This window comes from Ambystoma mexicanum, chromosome 6q (assembly GCF_040938575.1).
Source record: "Ambystoma mexicanum isolate Mex_15411 chromosome 6q, UKY_AmexF1_1, whole genome shotgun sequence".
NCBI classification, from domain to species: domain Eukaryota; kingdom Metazoa; phylum Chordata; class Amphibia; order Caudata; family Ambystomatidae; genus Ambystoma; species Ambystoma mexicanum.
In genome coordinates, this window is record NC_090937.1 from 272,161,594 (window position 1) to 272,183,746 (window position 22,153).

The 22,153-nt window shown below is 46.0% G+C and overlaps 1 protein-coding gene across 7 annotated transcripts in view; it reads right to left on the bottom strand.

The window, feature by feature from the left end:
* Nucleotides 1–233: 233 nt before the first annotated feature.
* The window catches only part of FAM13A (family with sequence similarity 13 member A), a 2,868,510-nt gene continuing 2,846,590 nt past the window's right edge, over nt 234–22,153 (bottom strand). For all 7 annotated transcript variants that reach the window (XM_069630746.1, XM_069630744.1, XM_069630745.1 and 4 more), the window contains one exon: nt 234–8,811. In XM_069630746.1, the coding sequence (XP_069486847.1) occupies nt 8,688–8,811 (124 nt within the window). In that variant the 3' untranslated portion in view covers nt 234–8,687. The remainder of the gene's footprint in view (nt 8,812–22,153) is intronic.

Here is a 22,153-nt window from a genome sequence, read left to right on the forward strand (position 1 = left end):
CCCACTCTTGTGTGGTCCATGTGTTTTCTTAATTGGGTGTGCAGCAATATAAAGCATATGTGCATGACTCACACTGCAATGAGGAAACATCAAAGATGTGGTTGAAAGCATAAGCAAAGAATGCTCTGAAAGTATGCGTTTTCAAACGGTGTGAACAACATATTTAAGAGTTGGGTGCAGGCATACAGCCTCCAAAATCACTACCCCTTGGAAAACAAATGCTGCTGAACATGTACAATCAAAAATAGTTTTTATTCCTTTCTTTTATACAAAATACAATCATGTACGAAAATGTACATACTATTTTTCAATCAACCAGTTCACATATAAAAACACTTTTCTTACATTTTGTTATGCTTACAGATACTGTGTAAACGTAAGAGCTGGGCCCAAAATACAAAATATTTTGCTAAATACAATTGTACAAGTTTGGTGGTCGCATTTACACAGATCAGATGTAAGGTAGTAAATTAATTAGTGTACATGTTTTTGTGGCCTTTGATACATGCTTGTAAATATATGTAGCCATTTCGGTTTAAAGTTCAAAGTGCACTTTGATTCAGCAGGGCGGTTCATCGAAGACTGTTAGCATAAGCCCATCTGCAAGAGTGTCCCATCACTTTCTCAGATATAAATGCCTTTATGCCCACCAGCTATCTCATTCCTAGTTGTCTGACACAGGACTGAGCAAACTCGGCCAAATTAGGTGGTGGTCATAGGATGGAAATGATTTGAGGATTAGTCCTGCCTCACAGAAAAGAGATATGGATTAATCGATGAATGGGATGAAGGAACTAACACAGTGCATCACCTGCAGAGATAAACAATGAAATGCAAAACATTATGCAGAAGACCAAGGACAGACCGGTCCAATCATCCCATAGCATAGATCGTGCACTAGCTCTGATACTAGCAATACTAGCAATGTATTGTGCACTGAATAGAGTTTGCTGGTTTCCCCATTGTTTTGGTCCCAGCATCGGCATCTTGGGAAAGCAGCGTTTCCGTTTGCAGTAGTGTCACTGGACACATTCAAAACCATTCGTTTATTTTCAATTTCAAAAGGAATGGGTGCATGATTAAGAGGTATAGCAAACAGTAAATTAGAATTTTCAAACCAGATACAAGCAGAAATGAAGACAAAACAACTTCATACACACAAAGCAACAATAAGTCTTCCTGTATCTGAAAGCCCAGTCTGGTACCCATGATCTTATGCGAGATAATTTAGTATATCGTTTTAGTGTTTTCTTTAGCCATGCACTGCAGGGCTCATGATCGATTAACGGGAATACACTTCTTTTTTAAATATTTTAACACAACCTTTCCTTCGTGGACTCATCTACAAAATACATTTTGCGCATCACATTTTTTTGATAGTCTCATTTGTCAAAACACATTAATGTGGGTTCTCCATTAGATGCAAAGCAAAACTGTCATACGTGACAGCAATTTCACAAATGTCAAGCTGTGTGTTACAGTAACATCAACTTAAAAATTAGGCAGCCTTAAGGCTACTTGCATGAGATTGCTGCATGCCCCATAACAAATGCCAAGGCTTTGAGTTGGTTTATTCACTAAATGTGGCTATGTCCCTCAATTATGACACATCCCTGATCAAACTTTAGTAAATGCATTGGTGAACTGTGTGTTCTTAACATTTGGGAACATTCAGGAACACTCAACTGCACAGACATGTGTCTTTCTTGCCTAAGGGTTTTAATGTCTTCATCCTCAACTGTTAGCTTTTAACAAAATATTGTTTTAAGATACCAAAACTGATTAATACAGAGGGTCTTTGCTTCTGGCATTCGGACCCACTACACCTTTTACTCTTCCTACCACCTGCCCAGGGGCACACATCTACAATCCTCGAGAGCCACAAACACGTCAGGTTTTCAGGATAGTCAATCAATATGATTATTCATATGATAACTATAAACAATGTATCAACATGAACATTATATGTATACAATAGGCAGGAAGCTAAAAAAACAGATTTTTAGATTTAAGGGTCAGTATTGTGAACCACTTGTACTACGCTCTAATACCATTCTCACCTACTTCTCGATAACTGCATTGACACATTCAGCCAGAAACCTCAGCTGTCCCAACTTCATTCTTACCCCCCGCGCCCTTGTACCTAAATCAGTTGTTCAAATTAACTGTCCAACTGTTCTACATCTAGCTTGAAAATGAGCTTCACTACAAGGCTCCTGGAAAAAGGAAGAAAAGCTGGAATCATAGGGCCAGCAAGTGACATTTTGCTTTGGGTTTAATATAACTGCTCATTCCACGTGGGACAAACGCAAAGTCACAGTGTTTCCAAACAGATGGTATGACTTTGGAGATGTTTGGTGAGCTCTAAACTGTAAAAATGCAGAAAGGGGACAAACTGTTTGATTGAAAGCAGTCCTGAATAGAGATATGTTTAAGCCTACCAAAAATGACATAGAAAGGCAACTATCGGCATCGGGATCCGAGGAAGCAGCTTGTTCCAAGATATAAGAATAAGCAAAATGTAGAGTACATCTCGCGTCTAGGTTAGGATAAGAGCAAGAAAGAATGGTTTTATGAGCAGATGTGATTATTGTGAAGTCCATTATAGCAACCTGAAAAAGACGAGTATTTTGCGTTCTAACTGGCTCCAGATTAAAAACTGGCTGGTGGCCTTGTGAATCACTTGCAAGCAGGGTGGCTTGCAAGAGGAAAATAACACATAACATCGTAAGAACAATGAAACACAGCTGTTAGAGAAAATGGTAAAAGAATCATACACCAGCTCACAAGATCACCAAAAAACGAAAGGAATTCCATCTCTTGGATAGTAATTGTTTTATTGTTGTATGGATGAATTCTAATCTCCACCTTTTGTAGGCCAAGAGACCAAGCTGTAGCTGCTCGATTGAGCAGAGACTGTTGTGGTCAAATCAACTAAAAAAAGTAATGGTTTGATAACTCAAGGTTATAAATTGGGTGAAGCTGGGAGAAGTCCCTGTCACGATCCTTTGGGGAAAAAAACGTGTTGAAAATAACCAGTGTTTAGATATCTAACCGGAGAAGAAGCCATGCAATTAACCTCAGTAATATCTAGTAGAGTCACTGATTTTGCTGCCAGGAATCCTAATATATTTATTCACCCTCTTCACTAGAGCTCAACCCATGCATGGTGCATCCTGCAAGCAACAGAAACTGCACATCTCTGCATGCCGACCTAAAGAGACATGCTATTGTAAGGATGTGACATGAGCGTACATGTGGAATTCAAGCTCATGAGGTGTGTGTTTGATGACACATGCAATTATAATTCTAGAAAACAGGTGTATACCACCAGGATCAATTGATCAATATACCCTTATCAGCAGTATTACACCTCAGCCGACTAAGACAAAAAGTGTATGTTGTATTATTTGTGTTGTATGGTACAAAATTAAGTCACTCTTTTGCAAAGCATGTGGTCACCCTATAAGGCTATGTTATAGTAAAGAACAGATATGCCAAAAAATAACAGTCACATAGACAATATAATCATGGTTGTTAATGTACCGATTTGCTAAGATCAGCAGTGTTGATATTTGTGGCATCTCTAACCCGATGATCTATCTTATCTTAAACATACCAGCATTAAATGGACAATGTAAAAAAGAAAAAAGAATTCAGACATTATTAGTATTCTAATGCGCTACAGCAAAATGTTACTGCACTTTGCTTTAGCTTTAAGGAAGTAGAGGTGTTGGTTCTCCAGTGAATGAGAGCCAGTGTGGATGTTAAAGAGAGGCAGCAACAGAGGTGACATTTAGTGTAGCAGCTTTCTACAGTGACTGGTTTGTGGCTTGGTTTTCTGTGATAGCAGCTGCAGATGCTGAGAAGGGCTGTGAAGGCATCTAAGCCAGATGACAGGAATCATATTAGTTCCCTGCCACTTGAATGCTGGGAGATTGAACAAAGCAAGCACTAACCTAGACGCTTTAGGTGATGCTCAAGAACAGATACAACTTCTAGATGATTGCCAAACTGGGTCTGGTGGCATTGTTACTTTGCCTGGTCTCTCAGAGGTAGGTGAGCCTTATCTGGTGTGACATCCCCATCTAACCTGGAACATTAGAGAAATGTTGTAGTTTATCTGAGGCTACCATTCACCTGTATGAAATGGATCCTCCATGGGTTCTTGTGGGTCTTTTCCACTTGCTATGGTTTGTCCATCTGTTCCTGTATGACCTCAATCACTGTCCTCAATCCTTTGTAGGGAATCTTTTGCTGATCTTAACTGGTGCAGTTTGTTGGCCCGCTTGACCATTGCTTGTGAAGCATGGGAGGTCTAAATGCCCTAACACTGGCATATGGAGTGTTTGCAAATAACACACGGACTTCCTTTCCACGGTTTCAAATGTTTGCTTACAGCCATTATATTTTCATAGATTCCTGTTGTGTTTTCTTAGCGATTCATCATGTTCCTAGTGCCGACAAGCTTTTTTTGGGGAATTTTGTGTACCCTGTACAATAAACAATCTGCAATGGCAAGAAGCTGGGAAGAATGATTTCATGAATCAATGCTGAACTAGGATACTTGATAAATGACTTCCTCAGCTCAGCTAAGCGTGCCGCTGTTGGACATCAGACAGAGCATTTCTTGTATTTCGCTGAGAGCTCAGAGAACATTACATTCAATGCAGAAAAAAGAGCCCTGGTGTTATCCAGAAAAAAGCTTAGGTGTCACTAATAAAATTGTACATTCCAAGCCTTGGAGCATGCAACTGCACACCCAAAGAACTGGCACGTAACATGAGTGATTGATCAATTCTGACAAATCTCCAAAAGAATTATCCTCTGCATACCATGTTCGGTTTATGAAAGTAACCGGAGACACATTATATAATAAGTCTCTGCCTTATACAAAACAGAAAACATGTGTCAACACTTTTTTCCAGGCTGTTCATTGTACCTCATTTGATCTAAGGTGGTGTCTTGGTTGCGCCTCACCCATCATGTTGTGCATTCTACGCATTCAAATTGTATAATCTCACAATATCAATATATGTGCATGTTTACTCTTTGTGGCAATTGAATCAACTGGAAAAAATACATTGGTGTACAGTAATGAATGTAATGAACAACAGTGTCTGTATTAATTCACATATGCAAGGGCTAAAATAGCAACCAAAATGCAAACAAGTACACACATGTAGTGGTGGAAAATGCATTGACAAAGCAACACCACTGATACATGATTTTGTGGCAGGGCATCGAATATAAACTCAAGACACCAATTTAGCAAGAAGCTTCTGAAAAAGTGAACATTTTGTTTAAAGATACCCCCACTGGGTTGCACCAGTGACATGTTCTTCTAAGCCGGAAAGTGTTTTGTTATATCAACATACATTCAAAAGGCCTGATGAATAATAAGAATATTTAGCAAGAGAAAACTTCCTGACCAGTTTTAATTTTTCCTTCTTTAAAGATTCAACAATGCTTCTGGGGCATTAAAGGAAAGTAACAGGATATTTAGCCATGCAGGTGCCTACATACAGAACATTTCCACTCCATGTGGCCCCATGTTAATGAAACCTTTAAATAAATCATGCTTTCTTTACTTTCTGCAATTAAAGCAGTTGCCTATATTCCAGCACTGTGATTTCTTAGCAAGGAAAAGTGACAACACATAGAAACTCAAGATGATTTCTTCAGTATTGTGCTTAGGCCACACAAGCTGGTGAGTCTTGTTTTGAGACTAAACTCTGGATGCAGGTTGTGACTTCAGGGCATGACAGACATCCTTCTAAGAAGAATAGACTGTCAAAGCATTCCCCTGTTACCACGAGAAACCCTGCTATATGGACTATATGCTTGCCACATCCAAAACAACATGCCTTGTAGCTGGCAAAGTTTCTATCTTGTCTTAGTCTGCCTATCCTTTATAAAAGATGCTTGCAAAGTTTAACTCAATTTGAAAATCAGATTCCAAGTTTTAACATTGGCCTAGGAATTATCTGAAATACAAAACATGATGAGAATTTAGAATGGGATAATGGGGATGTTCATTGAACTATGGCTATTCAAGCACTCCTCTTCGGCAGAGCTCTCAGTTGTTTGTCAAATGTATGTGCAAAATATGGTCTTTGGTTCTTAACGGACCCATGCGTGAAAACACATCTAATGCAAGATTTACAAACTAAATAACTGCAAAACAGCTTATTTTCAGCAGAGATACATATCATTGAGAAAATCTCTTTTCAAGGAAACTACTTGCTAGCACTAACAAATTCACATATCATCCAGGCATCAGAGTGCAAGTAAAAAGCGAGACAGAAGAAAAAGGTGCCTATATAGATCTGTTGTTTCTCCTTTTAACAGAGGAGTGGAATGAAATATGTGCACTCCATCTATTCAACTTCCAACACAGTTTTTGAGGTGTAATCTTTACGTTCAAATTTCAAAGTAACTGTATATTTTGGGTATATGTTCACTGTGACTTACTTTAAAATGTCAGCTAAGCCTGCTGGTTTGCCAATTTTAATTCTGTTTTTGGTAACAAATACGTTTAAAAACGACATACGTGACAGATTATGTACAATACTGTTTGGATATGTAGCTTTCAATATCATTAGATTTTTAAGAGTATTAAAATATGTTCAACTTGTTAAAGTGCACACCACAATGCTGTTCTAGACAATGAACATGCGCTGGGGAAAGAGAGAAAAGGCGAGGAATAGCCAGCAACTGCCTAGATAACAATCGTGCTGGTTTTTATACATCCTTGCTCAGCAAATCCAACTGTCCACCCTTTGGTTGCAAACAGAAGACAGGATATTGAGGACAAAGGTGACGTAAGGTCTTTGGTAGAAAAAGGAGGAATGGATACATTAATGTGCATACACACTGAAAGAATGAGTTTATTCATTTAATTTGCTCTCATACTTCACTATTCGCCTACACAACAATTGTGGATGACATGCCAAAAGAACAATACACCATCTCTTTGGGGTATATCCTTGTCTGCCCATATCTCTCAAAGGAATATTCAGACACAGACTGCTCCGCACTGCAATAGACGCACGCTAGGAGAGGGCATGGCTCAATGGGTTATAAAGCTTAAGGCTCAAGGAGGCGACAGGGTTCTTCTTTTGCAAGCCTATCTCACCAAGGTGCACGTTTCCTTTCAGCAGTCCATACTTAACGATGCCTACCTTTCTCATAGACTTAATTAAAAGGCATCATCCCCATTGTTTCAGTCTCGCTAGTTTGAGAACACTGGGAATTCAAACTAGGATACCCTGCTGGATGAGGTGCACTCTGCTATCAATCAGGCTATCAAATCATATCCTCCCATGCATTGCAAAGAGGACAGATACAAAAGTTATACATATAATAAAGCCCTAGCAACAATTAATAGGCACACCATCCCATTATCCAAACAAAGCACCACCACCCTAATTTCCACATTGTGGTCGGAGCAAGTGCACAGTGACAAGGAAACTACTTAGTTGATCAATGCTGTGCACTGTTTGCCATGGAATACATGGATTTAATCTCTGGGCAACTTGTAACACCAAGCATTTTTTTTCCACAATTACAAACTCCAGTATGTTTATAAATGCCTGTTAAATCGACATTAAAGATACTGTGATCACTCGTTCATGTCCTCTCTACATGTGTGTACACGCCCATAACCCATCACATGAATGCAGATGCAATTATGTTTTCTGCAACAGAAACAAAAAACAAAAGAAAGAAGAAATAGAAAGTAGTAAAAGAAGGACAAGTAGTGTAAGCTTGCTTTAGATCACTCCACACACTGGATAGTGTGTGAAGTAATAATGCTTGCTGCAAGGCACATTAATTACGGAATGCAAATCAGCAAATCCTGAGGTAGAAAGATCCAGACACACCTTAAAGAGGCATGACCATCAGTTTTAGGGTGCAGGCCAAGTATATTCACTTCTACTAGTTAGGGAGGGATTATCTTGTGGGGTACTCTGGGTCTTTAAAGTAACGACACACGTTGCTCAAATGGGTACGTACAAAATTCTACCTAGAAGTTATGAAGGGAAAACAGCAAGGCAAAACCAAACGTAATTCCCTAGTACAAGCAGCAGCAGCGGCATACCAACGATCCCATGCAGCCGTAAGAGAAAACCTTGATTCCCCAAAAATGTAACTGAGTGCATCAATAGCTTAGCTCGCCAGTCTGTAATGTCCACGTGGCTTAGCCAAGAATGAACCTCAATCTGAACAGGTCCACTGAAGGATCCAGCAAGAAGATACTAGAGAAAGAGCACATTTCAGCGATTCAGAATGGGAAAAGAGGGACACAAGGAACATAGAATATCCTTGGAACGTGACTATCACTTATCTAGACATTAATCACATCAAAATGTAGGGCTAAAGCTAGAGAAATTCACTATATGGCAGAGCACACAAACTGAGCATCACTAGCAATGTGACAGCACTGCTTCTTAGCGAACCGTCAGCCCCATGTCCTGAAGTTGCCAGTCAGGCTGGCGCGGAGTCCGGGCACACAGCAAAGACGATTTGCAGCACAGAGTAAGAGACACCTTTGCTTTACCCTGCCCTATGCAATGGAAGGCTTGTAGTTTCTAGAGAAAAAGCTGCTCTTTCTCAGACGCATACTTTAGTTCTTTGTTTCCCTGTTCGATGAAGTCTTGTCTTGCTTCAGAGATGTCACCACATTAAATGGTTTTTGATGAATCACTCTTGCTGATCAGCACCTCTAGCAGTCGCATCTTTGCCTTCATTTGTTTGTACTCACTATATTCATCCAACATAGGAGAGCGGTCTTCCTTCTGAACATTCCTGTAGAGATATTAAGATACGACACATTTTTCGCTTTTGGTAACGTAGCAGAGGTCAAAGCATTATTTTCTCATTCTAGTTTGGTCTCCATTACATTGAATAATGAAGAAACTTGAATATGTGACGAAGATGATAGACAGATGTCTTTTCACTGCAGCAAACCTGGACCTTATAGTGGAACTTTATTGACCACACATTATCTCGGCAGTTTTCCATTTACAAAAAAATACAGAAAAATGTCTAATACACTGAAAACCACCACCTTTTCTATTTCGGTGAATGGGCCCTAATGTTTCTCTTAATGACCAACACAAAACATAACCCCAGCCTCTGTCCTGCTTTCCAAACAACATGCATCTCTGCACACAGATCGATCTGTTGGCATATCAGGACACAATCTAAACTTTTTCGTTAGTATGCACCTTTGCCAATTAACCCACCTCCATCTAGTTTTTATAATGTTAGTGCGCAGTACAAATATCCGTTAACATTATCACTACCGGAGTGGTCCCCTGGCGCGCTGGCGGTTCTGAAAAAGGAAGGGGGGGTGAGTTAGTGGGAACGAGCGGGAAAAGTGCAAGAGAGTAAGTGATATGCCATTGGCAGCCTCAGCCTGGTGGGTCCGTTGGTTGGGGTGCTTTCCATTTGGTAGCCATCGTGTGTTGTTGTGCAAGTCTATGTGTGGTTTGTTTTGTTGTTGCGGTGTAGTGATGTTTGTGCGGTTTGTTGTGCTATAGAGCTGTGGTTGTGTATGCTTAGAGTTTGAGAGGTGTATGCAGAGGGTTGAAAACTGTTAGTGGGTTGGTTATTGACATCGTTTAGTGGTGCTGTGCTAAATATCTACATTCTTTCTAGATGTGGCACGTGAAATATCCCTGCATTTCTATCTAGATTTGGCACTTGCTATAACATTCACAATTTCATCCAAGTGTGGTACATGCTAACATTTGCAATTTCATCTAAGTGTGGCACATGCTAACATTTGCAATTTCATATAAGTGGGGCACATGCTATCATGAACATTTCCATCTAGATGCGATGTGGGCTAAAGTTCACAATTTCATCTAAGTATGGCACATGCTATAATACACATTCTACCTAGATGTGACGCGGGCTAAAGTTCACAATTTCATGTAAGTGTGGCACATGCTATCATACATATCTCCATCTAGATGCGACATAGGTCTCTCTAGGTGTGGCACTGGTTAGCATTGGCAGGTAAGTTAGTGTGTAAAGCAAAGCAACATTTACAGTCCAGCCATGAATAGATTAAGGCTGGTGGTCACAAATCTCTCTGAGTATGCATGATATAAGTCTATTGCAGTCTATGTTATGGAAATGTAAGGTAGAGTGACAGGGCTTTCTGGAGTAGCGTTATTGCTCTACATGCCACACTTACAGTTTTTGTTGGTGTCTGTTGGCTTTCTCTGCTGACACCTGCAGACACATCTTGGAGCTGCCAATGCAGGAGCCACCCTTTGCCTCGGGCCCTTAGCCAGAGGGCTGCCCAGGTCAAGTCTGGTATAAGGAGGGTTAGCCAATGGGAGCTGGGGGGAGAGCATATGGGCGGGATTCGAGAGGGAAAGTTGGGAATGGAACATCACAGAAATCACTGCCCGCATAGGGTGAAAATATGGACAAAATAAATCACATGGGCAACGGGGCCACAGCTTTTACCTGAGGGCCATGGTGGATTAACGAGTGAGCCGGGTGCAGCATGGTGCATATACTAGCCGAAGGCCGCTGGGGAGGGCCAATCGTGTTCCGGGGGCGGGAAGGCAAGGTGGAAATGCTGCAGGGAAATGAGGGAGCAAAGGCCTTAGATGGCACGGGCCGCTCAGGCAAGGGTCCTGGGGGGCTAGTTTTAAAAAAAGTAACTCACCTGCGGCTTCAGAGGTTTACCGAGTGAGCCGGGTGCAGCATGGTGCGTATACCAGCCGAAGGTCGCTGGGGAGGGCCAATCGCATTCCGGGGCGGGTTGGGAGGCGGCAGGAAGGCAAGGTGGAAATGCCGCAGGGAAATGAGGGAGCAAAGGCCTCAGATGGCGTGGGCAGCTCGGGCAAGGGTCCTGAGGGGCTAGTTTTAAAAAGTAACTCACTTGCGGCTTCACAGGTTTACCGAGTGAGCCGGGTGCCGATGGTGCATATACCAGCCGAATCTTCATCTGTTGTTTTTGTTTTGTACATAAAAGGCAGCACAATAGTTGCGTATTTCCCAATGTTTTCCCTCACCTTTACCGGAGGATTTACGTTACATCCCCAGATAACAATCTCTTTGATCTATCCTCATTCCTAAAAATAGATGTTCTCAGAAACTACACCGAGACTTGCTTAGCTGTATTCACATGAGCTTCCATCCTGAACGTCTAAGTACTGCTAAAATGATCAGGACTATGGGCCCAATAAAATATATTTGTAAGGACAACTCTTCTTTAATGCATTGTCTTTTATGCCCACATGGATTTGTCTATGCCCCTAATCCTAGCACATATCATCAAGGACTGTTATCTTTACGAACTTCCAATAAGATGATTTAAGTGAAGACGTCACCAGCATTTTCTTCTGCACCTCAATACAAATTATTTGCACTAAGCAACACTACATGTGTCAATCAGTCTTTTACAATAAATATGCTAGAGATGGGCCCCTGAGGTTTGGTGGAAACACAAAAGTTGGGGAACAATAGGTATAAGGTTACCCGCCGGACAGCCACCTCTTACCCAGTTGGACGTGCCACTGCCTGCAACTTGTGCAGCAGCTCAGGCCATTGGGTGGGGACTGAAGCCGAAACCCCTACCACAAGTCACAGTAAAGGGTGAAACATATGCCACACAAATGCGCTCTCCTGTCAGCGAGGCAGGAAGTTAAGGGTGATGAAACCTGAACAACCCAGACGCAGTCTGACTGGGAAGGATGTCCAGCAGATAGTACAAAACAGCATCTGCTGCAGGTCGCTGGGGTCTTTACAAATGCAGAGGATACAGTGACAGGTCTTCAAGGTCTGGAGAGCCTGATTATTTGTTGCTCTTTATTGCATTTAAACCTCCTGCAGTTGCATTGGAACTTTGTGTTATGGTTTATGTTTCAAGGACACAGAAACAAGCAAGCCTGCTAGCCACAAACCAACTGCTGATAAGTTGGTATACCTTCTAGTGTGTCAGTGATTCTACAAGCCACCCTGAAATGTAACAGTGTAGTTGCCCTTATTGGGATTTCACTGCAGCAGCTGCCTTCCTTGTGCTGCTGGCAGGACACCAATATCATGGTAAGCAATGCTTTATGGGTGATAGCGAGAAGGAGGGTTGGTAACTCTGGGAACTGATCCCTGTTTTGTTTGTCCCCAGGTCCTGTGCTGCTGTGTCGTTATTTGGGTCTCACTTTGGAGGCGTCAATTTTCAATTTATCTAGCCACATAGCTTACCTTCCCTCTCTTGTTTGACTACTAAGAGGACGAGATGTAACTGGTAGAAAACAGATGAGCATACACCCAGACCTGCCAGGGACAGCTTACCTCTTCACAGGCATGCCTAATAAATGAGCCAAGTAACCCACAGGTTGCAGATCTGACAGTATCCCCAGCATTAGGTGTTTCTCAGAGTAAATCCTTGGCCAGCCCCTATTTCTGTCCAGAACTCTTTAACACTGGACCAGTCACACAACACGTGCAACATTTGTCAGAGTCATTTTTTTTCAAAGCCTGGCATATGTCTGCCCCATTAAACAAATATATATTTAAAGATCACAGCACAGTACAGTGCAACAACAACTTCACAGAATACATGTTACGCACCACAGATTTTTAGCATATAAGTAATGCAATTTGTTTAGCAATACTCATATTTGTCAGCATTAGAATATGCTGCCTACAGGGTGTTCATAAGGAGGCTGCCATGGTAGCGTTAAATTACAAAAGTTACTCTCATGGCACCACATCAAGTCTTTCATACAAGCATGTTCCAGAGGCTCTAATTTGTCTTTCCAAAATACGAGGATACAGCCTTTTGCCAGCAGTAAGAGTTGTGAGAACCCTGAGGCCATTCTCACTCCTATTGCTCACGGGCTCTCTGCACAGGTGGCCAGGGAAAGGCCATTGCTTTTTGGATCCCGACACTGGGGGTGGACAAGCGAGGGAGGATCACCTGGTTGCAGGGTCTGTGAGGGGGATGCCTTTATGAGAGACATGGTATATCCCTTTTCCTACGACTGATCAACCCAACCCTTCCGCCGAATTTATGGGGTGTTCTGATTCAACTCCTCATGAATGACTGTTAGAAGTACTGGGACGAAGAAGAGGCAACTAGGAGCAATGAGGTCTAGGTGCTTTTACCACTGTTGTACTGGGACGAGGAAGAGGCCTGCTGAGCAGTAATACAGGTCATGCATGTCCTCTTAATGATGGTCAGGCAGGGCTAATTGTACATCAGCACCTGCAGCCTGTTGAGGGCTGCAGGCGTACAAAAGGCCCAATCAAGTTGCAAGAGTGTTAGGGAGAATTCTCATAAATGGCTAATTTCCCTTACCTACTGAGTCCCTCAGCAGCTTTGCTGGATTTCTAGGATTTTTTTTTTTTAACTGTTAAGAGTGTGAGCCTTTTGTCCCACTTTTACATGTGTTTTGCTATGTGTATTTCTACTTTTTGTGTCAGCTTGGGCACTGGAGCCTCACCTACTCCATGGCACCATATTCTTCCATGTGTGTTACACAGCACCTTCAGTGCAGTGACACAGGGTTGTCTTTTAGACTTCCCACCGACTCCATTTTCTGGGGCTGACTACTGTCCCCCAGAAAAGATAAAGTTGCCATTAACTTTATTTAGTCACTTTTACCACTGGCCCAGTACACCCCATCTTACATGGAGTATTGGAAAGGGTTAATTCTTATCCCTTTTTGTCTGTGTCTCTTGGAGCATTGTTTCGCTCCCTTTACTTCAAGACTTGGCTGGTGGCAGTGGTAGCTACCCTATTTTTTATACCGTGGTTATCTTAAATAACCACAGTATTGGTTTAGGCTATTATATTAGCCTCAAGCATAAACCCGCTTGACCATATATATTTTATACGGATCCGGCTGGGTTTATTCACCATTTCTTTTTGTAAAATGTCTTTCTCGTGTTTTACTCTGCGCGCCAAACCAGGTTTGGTCCCTTTGTTCATCGCCTTTTCGTGGGCTTCCACACAGAAGCCCTCCTTTAGGCGCCTGAAAGTCTGGGTAGGCAGGATGTGAGGGAGGGGCTTTAGGACCCCTGCCATGGGTTCCCTTGGTAAGACAGCCACCCTGTTGTGTGATTGACAGCCAGGCAGTATGAATGGGGGAAAACTGCATAAAAAGCAGGTCTCTGGCACTGGAAGAGCAGAGTCGCCACTGGAACAAAATAACCTCAGGAGCTGATGGAAGAGGACCCCTACAACGACTGAACCGCCTGGTTAAACCATGCTGCAGGTCTGAATCTTCAGAATCCGATGACAGAGAAGATCCTCCAGGAAACTTTTCCCTTCAGCTGGTGGGACCAACCAGTTTGCCCAAACTGCAAGCCAGGACCCCTCCTCTGGTCGAATTCGTTGTACAAAGCTACAGTGGGCCGGATAGCCAGGAAGGTCAGATCCTGCTTGGGTTTTAAGGAGCGCACCTTTTATTTGCTAATTTGCTCTGCTGCTGGTTTCTTCCCTGGGTAGTGCAGGACCCTCCAGTCTTCCTACTTCTGATCAGTCCAACAGTCGCTACAGGAACCGTGAGCCTGCAGGAACTACCAGGAACGTCTGCCTCAGCTACAGCTCCCTCTCCGTTTTAAGGTACTGTGCAAATCCGGTTGTTTGTTTCATTCAGCCTTGGTGAAAGTGTTTGAAATCTTTCTCCAAACCGAGGGCTTGTCCTTCTCTTCTCTTTGAACTAACTTTTCTACCAACCAACCTCGTCCGGAAACCGTGCCACGAACTTTACTGTGAACTACCCTGAACTGTATTATCTTGAGCAAACGACTTTTGACCTATTGACTTTGGCCTTAAGCCTTTTCTATCTGATTTTATCATTGTAGTCTCTCTTGTTCGATTGCCCCGAGTACTTACCTGGTGGTGTGATTCAATTTCAGTTAACTTTGTTTTTCCCTCCCTATTAAATTGCTGGAGTGCCATTTTGTTCCCAATTCATTTTGTGAGCTTAACTTGTCTGGAATTTAAGGGAAGTGGTGTGGTGTATTAAGAGTGTGATTTTTAAACTGCTTAGAATAGTAATGTTATACAACTGAAGAGTGAAATAAGGAACAAGTTACTTACCTGTAACTGTTGTTCTCCAGCATGGGTCTGGAATGGATTAACATGCTCATGAATATTCCCCGTTGTCAGGCTGGGAATCCTCGGTAAAGAAAAAATCAGTATCAGTTTCGTTTCTGATCTGTCTTTCTTAGTAGAAACCAATCACTGGTCTCTGGGTCATACTGCCCCCAGCCAATGACTGCCCTCTCCCTAAGACCCGCCTCTGGCAGCCATCCTCAGATTTGGTAGCACGTAAAGTGGCAGTATGACCAAGTGAAGAGCCGCAGAGGGGTAGGAGGGAGGGTTTGCATGTTAATCCATGCCAGACGCATGCTGGAGAACAACAGTTACAGGTAAGTAACTTGTTCCTTCTTCAGCATGGGGTCTGGCATGGATTCACATGCTCATGAATATGAGAATACATAGCAGTACACACATGCACAACCACAGGAGGTGGCAAAGGCTCAACATTAAGCATTACATCAAAACTCAACATTAAGCATTTCTTACCTCCTCACCAGGCTCACTTTAAGCGAACAGGTTGCGCAGCACTGCTTGGCCAACTCTGGACTCCTCCCTGGAATCCCGGTCGACGCAGTAGAATCTCGTGAAGGTGTGCGTCGACCTCCACGTAGCAGCCCTGCAGATGTCCAGCAGGGGCACACCAGACAAGAACTCCATGGTGGCAGCGATCGCTCTGGTCGAATGGGCTCTTGGACGGCCGGGCAACGGTCGGTTTGCCAACACGATGACAGTGCATGATGCAGCCAGAGAGCCATCTGGAAATGGAAGCCTTTGAGAGATCCTTCCCTTGGTTCACAGGTCCAAATTTCACAAACAGCTGTGATGTCTTCCGAAAACTCTTTGTTCAGTCCACGTAGAATTTCAGCGCTCTAGCTACATCCAGCGAGTGCAAAGTCCTCTCGGCCGGCGACAAAGTCCGACGGCACCTTGGGCATGAAGGAGGGGTGCGTCCTCAGCACTAACCTCGTATCGTGAAAGGTCAGGTATGGAGGCTTGCAGGATAGGGCCTGAATCTGTCCCACGCGTCGTGCGGAGGTGATGGCCACAAGGAACGCCATCTTCCATGACAGAAACTTCAACAGGGTCGAATGCAACGGCTCGAATGGCGGACCCATGAGCCTGGTCAGCACCACGTTGAGCTCCGACGCCGGGGCTGGCGCCTTCACCGGTGGGAATGATCGAAACAGTCCTTTCATAAATTCCTTCACCAGGCGATGAGACACAGGGATGACCGCCCTGTAGTTCTGGTGTATCGGGAAATCGCTGCCAGATGCATCTTGATTGAAGCATGAGAAAGTCCAGCCTTGGCTAGCGACAGCAGGTATGGTAGCACTTGAGGGTTGTAATCCTGAGAGGGTTAATCTTCTGTGCACGGCACCAGACAGAGAATCTCTTCCACTTGTGCCCGTAGCACTTGAGAGTTGAGGACGCCCTGGCCTTTGCAAGGACCTCTCTGCAGTCAGCCGGGATATCATATCCTCCAAACTCTAGTGCTGCAGGAGCCCAGCCTGCAAGTTCAGCGACTCCGGGTCGTGATGAAGAATGGCGCCTCCTTCTCTGGAGAGAAGATCCGCGTCCGTCGGCAGTTTGACTGGTTGGGACCGTGACAAATCCAGAAGGTCCGGGAACCATATCTGTCTCGGCCACTTCGGTGCGATGAGGATCATCCTGCACCAGATCCTCTTGAGTTGGTTGATGAGCCTGAGCAGCAACGGCAACGGAGGGAACGCATAAAAGAACAGGCCATCCCAAGGGAACGAGAAAGCATCGCCAATGCTCCTCTGCTGGGGGAACCTCTGGCACTTGGAGTTCGTTACCGTCATGAACAGGTCTATTTGGGGTTTGCCCCATCGCCGGAAGAGTTGATCCACTTGATCCTGGTGTAATTCCCACTCGTGGCACGAACGCAGCTCCCTGCTGAGTGAGTCGGCGATGGTGTTTTTTATCCCTGCTAGATGAAAGGGTACCAGGAACATCCCCTGGGCAACGGCCCAGTGCCACAGGTCCTGTGCTTCTTTGGACAGGGCTGGGGATCTGGTTCCCCCCTGCTTCCTGATGTAGAACATCGTGGTGGTGTTGTCAGTGAAGATCCTCACCACTTTGCCCTTGAGGGACGGGAGGAAAGACTTGAGAGCCCAGAACACCGCCCGGAGCTCCAGTATGTTGATGTGGAGCGGCCTCTCCTCCGGGAGCCATAGGCCTCTCGCGTGAAGATCCCCGGTGTGCGCTCCCAATCCTTCCAGGGAGGCATCCGTCGTCACCGTCACCTGATATGCTGGGGTCTGAAAGTCTGTGCCCGCCGCGAGATGCGAGCGGGTGTTAGGCAGAAACCTGTGCAGTTCCCTTAGGGACCACTGCAAAAGATTTAGGACTACAGGTGGTTGGCAGTAAACCCAATTGGTAGCGGTCTGTACCACCCAGATTTACCTGGTAGCTGTGGCTGAGCAGTCGGACTTCTCTCAAGATGAGTTAGGCAGTATATAGGGTATACACAATAGGTACAGAGACACAGTAGCACAAGCAAACATTGACCAGAGCTTTGGTGTAAAAGTATATAATTATTTATTTAAAGACACACTTGTAAATTACACTAGCACAAAAAGAGGTAAGTAAATTCAGCACACAGTCACTATTTTATATATATATAACCCTGATTACTTATTAGACAAGTCTTAGTGAGAAACACCACTTATTTTCAGACAGAGGTGAGCGCTTAACATAAGATGGCACTCTAATAAGTTATATAAAAAGGGGGGAAAAGGCATAGTTATGAAAGCACACAAATCTCAATACTTTTCAAAGAACCACAGTGAGGCAGGTTAGGCAAAGTCTACTGGAGAGCAAGGAAGTTCAAATGCCAGGCCCACTCTTAGAGAGAGCAAGCGAAATGTGTCCAGGATCACACAGTTGGGTTATGCCCAAAGAGTCTTTGTAAATAGTTCACAAAAGATTGAGATCAAGTCAGGAAAAGTTAGTTAACAGGTCCCAGGCTAACCCAGGTTAGAAAGTCGAGGATTTACTGTCACCCCGAACGATCTGTCGCAAGGGAAGCCAGGCCTGAAAATGGGAGGAACGCTCCAGCGGGGGCACTTGTTCCTGGCAGCGGTTGCAAGTCGGTGTTTTGTCCAGAGGAAGAAGAGGTCTCAACGTGGAGGAAAGCTGGAGGTCGTTGCGCTGCCAGGGAAGAAACCAGCCACAGAGTTTCCTGGTTCCAAGGTACCACCCTTTTCTTTGCGGTAGTGGTAAACCGTGGTATTACGGCACGGGCAAGGCGGCCACGAGATGGTCCAGGAAGGCGAAAAGACGGGCAAACTGGTTATCCCCACCAGTCAAAGGAAGAAGACTCTCCGGGCTGGAGATCTCTTCTGTCGTCGGGAAAAGTGGTGAGACGGTTCAGCAGGGCTCCACCGGTGGTGTTGTCGCTGCAGGTCGGCTCGGCTTCTCCCTCGTCGGATTCTTTAGGTCCTGTTGCGACTTCTGAAGTTCCAGTCCCCAAAGCCCTGCTTTTATGCAGCAAACTCCCATTCATTCAGCCTAGCTGTCACCCAAACATGCCAAGTGGTGAGCCGGGCGGCTCATCACTTGGGCCAATCACACAAGAGTGCGACTTGAGTTGCCGAGGCAACTCTGTCCAGGGTGCCTAAACCCCCTCCCACACCCCCTGTGGTACCCAGACAGAGTGGCACCACTTTTGGAGGCTTCTGTGGAGAAGCCCGCCAAAAAAATGGAACAAAGGGCTCGACTTGGGTTGGAGTCACAGAAGCGAACACAAAAGCCATTTTGGAACCAAGTTTCGGCGAAAAATACCAACTGGTGAATTTATATTAATTTAATAAACCAGCGGTATGTTCAATGCTATTTTAAAAAGTGGTAGCCTCGAACAATGGGAAAGTCCCATACGGATATATTCGCAGTCGAATATAAAAGGTAGTATCCACTGTCATCAGCCAAAACTCGGTCGGGGGGAACTGGACAGTGCCCCCTCGAACAACAGACCCTGGGGCAATCGAATTGCCCCGACCAGTACGTCCACAATATGATGGTTTGTACTGGTTGTCTCAATTTGAGACTATTAAAGCCAATGGTGACTTTACATGCCCTGGGAGACAGTAGTCAGTCCCAGGGTATGGAGTCTATGGTTGGGGGTCGCTACGACACCCCTGGGTTACTGCACGGAGGGTGCTGTGTAACCCATATATCAAAACACATGAGGCCCTATGGGGTAAAGGACCCCATAGCCCATAAAACACATACAAAGTCAAAGGAACACCTCAAATCATGTCTAAGAGTGGGAGAAAAAGAGTCTCACTCTTAGCAGGAGAAAAAAATAAACCCCAAAAATCCAGCAAAGCTGCTGGGGGACTCACTAGGTTTGGGAAATTAGCCTTAACAGAGAATTCTCCCTAATAGCGGGTGCCCCACCATCGAACAGCTTGGTGGAATACTTCGTTGAGCGAGATCTTGTCCTCGAAGCTGCCCGTCGCTTGAGTCCAACAGGCGTCGAGAAACTCCTACAAAGGACGCATCCGAAGCCTGCACAGGCGCACCAGATAGATGCAGGAGGACATCATCCCGAGAAGGGATTTGATGGACCTCAGCCTGGCCACGTCTGTGGCCAGCAGACGCTGTACCTTGCCCAGGATGGCCTTCGTTCTTTCCTCCGACGGCAAGGCCAATCGCGCCACTGTATCAAGCTTGGCTCCCAGAAATAGTGCGACCTGTGACGGGACCAGGAGGGATTTGGGGAAGCTGATGGTGAATCCCAGGTCCGTGAGCAGCTGGACGGTCTTCGCTGTGTGTTCGACGGCGAGCTCCCTTGTTGTTGCCCGGATGATCCAATCGTCCAGTTAGGGGTAAACGTGGATCCCCTGCAGGCGCAGCCGTGCCGCCACCGGTGCCAGGCACTTTGTGAACACCCTGGGAGCCGACTTCAGTCCGAACAGGAGGGCCTTGAACTGGTAGTGCCGCCCTTGGACCACAAACCTGACGAACTTTCGGCGCCTTTTAAGAATGGGGATATGAAAGTACGCATCCTCCAAATCCAACGACGATAGGAAGTCGCCTTCCTCCAGCTGTCCCAGCACGTGCTGGAGGGTGACCACCTGGAACTTCTGTGCTTTTATGTACTTGTTCAGTCGACGCAGGTCCACGATGGGGCGCCAACCGCCCGTCTTCTTTCTGACGAGGAAGTATCTTGAGTAAACTCCAGAGCCCCGAAGCCTCTTTGGGATGAGCTCGATGGCACCTTTTTTGAGCATCGCCTTTACTTCCAAACAGTAGTTGAGGGACGTGGTTTTCCTTCCTGGGCACGGGTGGAATGCGGGGACACTTCTTTAGGAATTTGAGTGTGTACCCCTGGGCCAGGGCATCGAGCACCCAATGGTCGGTGGAGATGGATTTCCACACGCTGACGAACCTCGTCAGCCGGCCTCCCACTGGGATGCTTTGGTGGGGGCCCGACACCACAGCCGGTTCAGTCTTGATTGGCCGCCGCCTTGCCCTCCTTGGTGACGACGGCGAGGTCCTCCGGACTTGCCTTGTCCCCTGTAGGCTTCTTGCAACGAGGAGCAGGCCGCTTGACGGTATGTTGAGGAGCCGCCGCCGAATCCCTTGGAGGCACCTTGCTTGCCTCCGGAGTTCCAAAAGTGCAGACGTCGTCGTTGTAGAACACCCAAGGCCCGAGCCGTCTCCGTGTCGGTTTTGATGGCCTGAAGGGACTCATCCACTGTCTTCCCAAACAGGTTGTTCCCGTCAAAGGGCATGTCTAAACCCTTGGCCTGTACATCCTGGCGGAAATCCGTCGCCTTGAGCCACCCCTGCCGTCGAAGGCAAACACTGTTGCCCAATTGGCAGAAACCGGTGTCGGCAATGTCCGTGGCCACAGTTATGGCGTGGTCAGAGGCCACCTCACCCTCCTGCAGGATTGCCAGGGCCTCTGCCCTTTTATCGTCCCAACAGGGGGGCAATTTTGTACCACAACTCCCTGTCATAGCGGGCCAAGATCGCTAGGGCTTTGGCCGCCTTAATCGTCGTCGCCGCCGACGAGATGACTTGTCGTCCCATGGCATCCAGCTTCTTTCCCTCGCCGTCTGGCGGGGAAGTAGAGGTCGAGGCTGATGCCCCCCCGCTTTCTTCTTGGCTGCTGCTGAAACGACCGAATCCGGGGTCGGTTGCGCTCTAAGACACAAAGGGGCGGCGTCGGGAACCCGGTACTACTTCTCGTACCGGTCCTTCTTAGCAGGTGTCGTGGACGGGTTCTTGAGGAGGGCAAGTCCCTCGTCCCAGATGTCATCCAACAACGGCACCGCTAGGACCGTTTTCCTTTTGGCCTCACGCCGTTGGTAAAGGAAGCCTTCCTTCTTCTCTCCGGGGCAGAGCTGAAAAAGCTTGGATGCCCTGGCGATCATGGCGTGAAACGAGCCAATTTCGTCGGGAGGAGACGCCCGAGGAATCGGCGACGGGAGACCAGTCCCGTCATCACCACCCTTGTCATCCGTCCCCGTCCTGGCCGTATCCGTCCCCGTGTCCTCCCTCGGGGTCAGGGAAGGAGACAAAGGTTGAGAGGGCCGTGAGGGCTGAGAAGGCGGGGTTGGATGGGGCCGTGAGGGCTGAGAAGGGGGGGTTGGATGGATCCTTCTCCTCTTGTTAGGGGGGCTTCCCGACGGACTCGGCTCTGTCGGGTCGTCCGTCGGAGGCAAGGGCAACCTGGTCCTTATCTCCGTGCGTAAGGCCAGGATTGCTGTCAAAATGGCCGCCGAGTTGTCTTGGGGCCCGGGCTGCGACGGACGCGACGGTTGCTCCTCCTCCACCGGAGCCTCGTCGTCGTCACCCTCGCTCTCGTCGTCCCCCTCGTCAGGGTCCCTCCCGTTAGGACAGGCCTCCTCTATGACTTCGGCCAGTTCCTCCTTGGAGGTCGTGTCCGTGTCCGTTAAGGCCACTGCCCCCCCTCTTCTTTTTCCACCGGGTTCTTCACGTGGGTCTTTTCGATGGGCTTGAAAGAGCCTTCCCCCCGCGGGGGCAGGGAAACTCTGGGCCCCGAGGCCGCCTCTGCTGGGGGAGCCTGGCTTCCCC